Source organism: Oncorhynchus kisutch, linkage group LG4 (genome assembly GCF_002021735.2).
Source record: "Oncorhynchus kisutch isolate 150728-3 linkage group LG4, Okis_V2, whole genome shotgun sequence".
NCBI classification, from domain to species: Eukaryota; Metazoa; Chordata; class Actinopteri; order Salmoniformes; family Salmonidae; genus Oncorhynchus; species Oncorhynchus kisutch.
In genome coordinates, this window is record NC_034177.2 from 64,754,193 (window position 1) to 64,760,192 (window position 6,000).

A 6,000-nucleotide genomic window follows, 5' to 3' on the forward strand; every position below is an offset into this window, starting at 1 on the left:
AATGGATATTCCAAAGTCAAAAAGAGTGAACATTCAATTGCCAAAACATTTAAAATATTCCATTGTCTGTGTCAGGTCCACATTGGGTAGACATCAAAAGAAGAAATTAGGAAATTACTATGAAATATAATATTTCAGTTGTGTATATTACATAATGTACTGTCTTTAGTCATCCTATTTCGCTGGCCTGCCTAAGTATGCTGCAGAGCTGTCTGCCAAATACATTTGACTAGCTCTTCAAAGTAAATAAGGCATTATTTCACAAACTGTCTCTGTCCCTCTCGTCGTTGTGTACATTTCTCTCTCATGCGGTCTGTGTGCATATAACCTAACGTAGCAGGCGTAAAAGTGTATCCATCCAAAGAGTTGTATATAATGATGAGATACTCATGCCTCTGCCCTAACAATGGAAGTCATTGTCCCAAAGGCAGGTGACAAGCTTAGGTCCAAAATAAGCCATAGAAATGTATTGGGCTTATTTATTTTGGACAGATTTTGGCTTGAGTGAAACCTCTCGCTTTGCCTCTTCCTCTCTGATCCGTCTGTCCGAGCTGTAAAAAACAGGCGCAATGGATTATGGGAATTGTTGTTAATTACCAGGGCTATGCGGTGAACTAGGTTGAATATTTGCTTAGTGAAAACTACAACTCCCTTCCGCCCAGAGTCCCACATAGTTCTCGACTTCTCTCGTGAATGATTTCTCTGTAGAGAAACGGCACGTTGGGCTCACAAATATATATTTTTTTAAATAAATGGAAATCAAGTTATTGAACCAACGTGGGTCAATTAGTTGTTTCATAAACAAAATGACAGTTAATGGCTCAGCACTACTAGCCATTGTTTGGGCTGTTGGCCTGCTTATACTGAACCCTTGAGTGTATGATAGAGGTTGTGTGGTCCTTCTTACCCTGTAGCGATGTTCTTTATGCACACTGCCCAGGAAACACTGCATACAAAGCACACAGGTGGGGTCTGCAGCACATTCCCTGCAGGAGAGAGAGCTAGATTGTGAGAGAAGCAGGAGGGACAGCAACAGTACCTAACATTGTCTTCCAGAGTTCCACCAGGTCATGTCTTGATCCCATGCTACCCTCTTACTCAATGCCAATACAAAGGAGGAGTTGTTCAGGAAAAATAGAAACAATACTCATGGAATGGATGTTCAATTAGGCACATACAGTACAATAAGCATGGGAGTGCATTGCAATGGCTTTCCATTGAACACACACTTGGGTGTGTATGGGTGTGTATGGAATTAGCTAGTATGGTCAAGCTGATCCTGTAAACGGAAGTGACCTCGACCTTATCGAGACAGCACCAATTACCAGGAAGCTTACGGTTTGACCTGAGAGTTAACACAGGACCAACCTGACCCAATTCACAGGAAAGGACAGCTAGCATACGTATGTGTGTCTGTCTTTCTGTCTGTCTAACGAGAGCTCAACTACCCCCACCTGCATGAGTAGGTGGGCTCTCCTACTCTGAAGACGTGTCCACAGAGCTGTGATGGCTGGTTGTTCTGCTCCAGCTTGGCAAGGCCCGTGGAAGGGTCCTCCCCACACAGGTACCACTCTAGAGGGGCTTGCAGCAGCAGCTGGGCCAGCAGGTCCTCACTCTGGGGGTTCAGGTTGGGCCCCAGGCAGTAGATCTTGGGTACATAGCGGGCCAGGTGCTGGTATACCTCCTTGTACAGGTCGGTCACTTGGAGCCATTTCTGTGTAGAGGGGGGTTAACAGTGAGACATGAACATGACAACAAACCTGTTGTTAGCTTTTCAGACCTCAGGACATTGAACACAGTCCAGGTCCAACTTCTTTGAATTTGACTTAGTTATATGGGGTGGTCTTTATTGTATGATGAGCAGAGCTGAATCTTGAACGATGAACATACATATGTTAGCCTATAGCCAGGGCTCCAGACTGCGACCATTTAGTCACATTTTGTGGCCCTTTGACTTTTTAAATCATACTGGTTGCATCGGCGTGAGCTGCACATTCTACATGGTCACCTTATTAGGAGGTTAAAACCGTGGTCAGTAAGTGCAATTGCCTCATGTTTCCTTTAATGAAAGTATCTGGCATGCCCCTTTGACTGTTTTGCTGGGGCTTGCTGCTTTGAACAAGCGAGTCACTCACTCCCGTTCTATATTAGAGCCCAACCTTTATGTTTTTTGGGGTCTGATACCAATTCCAATTTTTGGGGGGGACAAAACTTGCCGATGTATCTGCCAATATACTTTTTTCCATCTCAAATTCTCAAATTTCCACCCAAAACAACAACTGTCCAAGAAAAATCTTAAAAATGTTGATTTCTTATGTTGTTAAATTAAAGGACATCATGAGAATGACCACAAGTGTTCAGATTAGTATGAGATTCCATTTTTTCATCTTATTTATTGAATATCGGTTATCAGTGGAAAAATCATCTGATACTGATATAGCGGTAAAAGGCCAATATAGTCCGATAACGTCGGTCGGGCTCTATAAAAAATAACAGCCTAATTGTCAACCCACAATTCCTGACAATCACTGAATCTCTTGCATGAAATAGTAGCTATTTTTACCTATACACGGGAGGAACGAGAAAGACCAGACTACTGGAATTCTTTGCATTGTAGGTCGTTATCAATATATCTAAAAAATATATATAATCACCTGCCCAATGGGGCAACCTCGGAGCAGGCTCAACTTCCATGAATGCTCAGTTCACTTGCCCCAGGCAATAGGGGAACCCTTAAAGTCAATCCTAGCAAATAATAATTAATCAAATGACAGTGATAAACTAGCACAGTCACATCTAGTACATGGCATGTTGCGTCATATGTGGAGAGTGAGCTCTTAGCCTGGTATATAGCCTGCAGGGGGGCAGATGTCACATGTAGACAACATGTAGTCTTAGGCTGAGTGTAATAGGGAAATGAAAGACCACTGAAGTTGATATTTCGTTTAGTGTGATCAACAGAATGTTTAGCATATTTAGAATTAGACGCTTTTGTTATGGATTGTTCTCACATCTGTTGGTAGTGATTGACACCAGAGCTACTGAAGGCCCAAGTACAAGGACACTATTGGCTATTTGATACATTTGCAATACATTCTGGCTAGCTAGGGAGGTATTCGCAATCAACAAGTGCTGTATCACACTGGATGGGCCATGGGTAATGGAAAACATCTGTTTTACTGTTAATAACAATATGTGACTAGTAGGTAGAATTCATAACTAGCTAGTTAGCTAGGTTTGTGCAAATAGCTAAATTCAAGCTTTTCTGTAACCTGGCATCACTACCCCTCGATCAGATGGACAGCATATTTGCGTTTTGGTACAACAGAAGTACATTCATTTCCAAAGTAATGCTGTGATTGCAGAGGCAGTTGCAGTGCGTTCTTTGTTTTGTGGGGTACATTCATTCATTCAATGTATGCATTAAATTGACAGAAATAGTAGCAAAAGTTGAATGTTGAACTTTTGTTGCACATCCAGCAACAATTTTGGATTACATCATGAAAAAAAGTTTGCCTGCAGAATGTATTATGCAGAATTGAAGCAAAACGCTGTTGGTCTGATCAGGGGGCTACGATGCTAGCTGGTTAACGCCTCCATCACACCGACAGAGTTTATGCTTTGGGAAACCAGAAGTACATTCATTTCCAATGGAACGATACCGTTTGCCTTGCAACATTGGCAGTTTTAGTGCGTTGTGTGTGGTGAATAGGCTGTATTTATCGAACGTATGCGAAGACGGTTAGACAGAAATGGTAACAGAAGATAAATGTTGAACTTTTGTTGCACACATATCGAGTGGTTGCTGTGTACTATTTTGCGCTAACACTGTCGGTGTGACCCAGGCATAACGGCTGAGCTCTCCCCAACTATACCCCACTCTCCCCAACTGGTTGTGTTAACATTAACGTTAACAGGGCGGGTTTCACGGAGCGAATAAGGTTAATTCTCAACAACAGATATTGCGGGTTTGTTGGTACGCAAGTTGTACAGAATAGCTAACTACTGCTGCTAGTTATGGAACAACAACTGCTTGACGTTCAGACAGTGCGGCTAACAAATTGTTGGCCGGCAATACCAAAAATACTGTCTGCCAAGTGACCCTAGCCTATAACGTTAGTTAGTATTGTTTAAAATAATCCTGGACACATTCCTACCAATATAACATAGCTGGTGTAGTATCGATTCCAATCAATACATTACAGTTATGCAATGCCGTAGGTTAGCTAATGCCATTTTCTAGAACGCCAGTTAGCATTAGCTATGCTCCCGTACTGTAGCCTAGGCCATCATCATCATCGCATTGAAGAAAAACAGGTCGAGATGGAAAAATATAGAAATGAATATAGTCGATGGAATTGGTGCGCTCTGCACCCTTTGATAAGACACATCACATCAAATATATACACACATGGAAACTGTCACATACCGAAGCTGTGTCCTTGGCAGAGAAATTCAGGAATTCGGTACACAGAGCAGACGGTACTTCACGATCAGATTCTGCCGCCGCCATCTTCGCTAGCTAGTCCGTCCAGTGTGGAAGGAAACGGATATCAGCCGTTCGTAGTGCGGACGAGAGAGTAGGGAAACTTTAAAGCTGACTAATGGAAAATGAGAGGCTGTAGGATCAACGATGACACAACGTGGTCAGGGAACAGCCCAGCCGAGGGGACTTTTTTCTAAGGTGCACTGGGGACAGGAGACAGACTGTAGTAGCCTACATACTAGTAGTTGTAATATCAGAATCAAAATATTCATCATTAATATTCTGATGGTGATTGTAGTGACATACTCCATAAAGTCATGACAAAATATGTGCAAAACCTTTATTTACACTGTACAATAATGTTGAGCATGTATCTAATGCCAGACAGACCTGCCAGACATTAGCGGAACATGGTTAATTCTCGTTTAAAAGGCAGCATCATAATCTGACCAGATCAGTAAATTACAACTAAATGGTTGGTTCTTGATTCACCCAAACATTTAGGCCTACAAAGCTCTGGGATAACTGAGTCAACTAAATAGGCTAGATTGATAAAGAGGTCACTGCAAATAAACAATACAAATGGTGGGAAAAGTTTGGACACACCTACTCATTCCAGGGTTTTTCTTTATTTTTACTATTTCCTACATTGTAGAATAGTAGTGAAGACATCACAACTATGAAATAACACATATGGAGTCATGTAGTAACCAAAAAAAGTGTTAAATATATTTTCAATTTGAGATTCTTCAAAGTAGCCACCCATTGCCTTGATGACAGCATTGCAAACTCTTGGCATTCTCTCAACCAGCTTCATGAGGTAGTCACCTGGAATGCATTTCAAATAACAGGTGTGCCTTGGTCAAATATAATTTGTAGAATTTCTTTCCTTAATGCATTTGTTGTGACAAGGTGGGGGTGGTATACAGAAGATAGTCCTATTTGGTAAAATACCAAGTACATATTAGGGCAAGAACAGCTCAAATAAGCAAAGAGTAACGACAGTCCATTATTACTTTAAGACATGAAGGTCAGTCAATCCAGAAAATTTTAAAGACTTTGAAAGTTTCTTCAGGTGCAGTTGCAAAAACCATCAAGCGCTATGATGAAACTAGCTCCCATGAGGAACGCCACAGGAAAGGAAGACCCAGAGTTACCTCTGCTGCAGAAGATAAGTTCATTAGAGTTACGAGCCTCAGAAATTGCAGCCCAAATAAATGCTTCACAGAGTTCACAGACCATCACATGATCGGTCTTTCTCACAGGCTACAAGTGAAGACAAACACATCGGGGATTCAACTGCGTGGGTCCTTATCCAATTCTGAGGTGCATATTGAAGACATTGGAAGAACTGTCCAAATTTAGTTTTTGTCAGCCAACAAGATGAGTAGGCCTAACGAACAGCAAAAACACTAGCCTATGTCAATCTACTATCCCCCATAGTACAAAAGTTGACCTATTCTATTCTGTGCAAGAAAAAAACTGGAACAGTTGTGGGATGCGATAGATCACAA

The 6,000-nt window shown here is 41.6% G+C and overlaps 1 protein-coding gene across 4 annotated transcripts in view; it reads right to left on the bottom strand.

Annotated features, from left to right (window-relative positions):
* ubr2 (ubiquitin protein ligase E3 component n-recognin 2) overlaps positions 1 to 4,614 on the bottom strand; it is a 41,364-nt gene extending 36,750 nt beyond the window's left edge. For 3 of the 4 annotated variants that reach the window (XM_020481575.2, XM_020481577.2, XM_020481576.2), the window contains exons 1-3: positions 4,430 to 4,611; positions 1,455 to 1,714; positions 908 to 986 (exon numbers count right to left, since the gene is read on the bottom strand). In XM_020481575.2, the coding sequence (XP_020337164.1) occupies positions 908 to 986; positions 1,455 to 1,714; positions 4,430 to 4,513 (423 nt within the window). In that variant the 5' untranslated portion in view covers positions 4,514 to 4,611. Of the gene's footprint in view, positions 1 to 907; positions 987 to 1,454; positions 1,715 to 4,429 lie in introns of all 4 variants that reach the window. The other variant, XM_031823405.1, reaches the window with a different exon arrangement.
* Between the last annotated feature and the right edge of the window lie 1,386 nt (positions 4,615 to 6,000).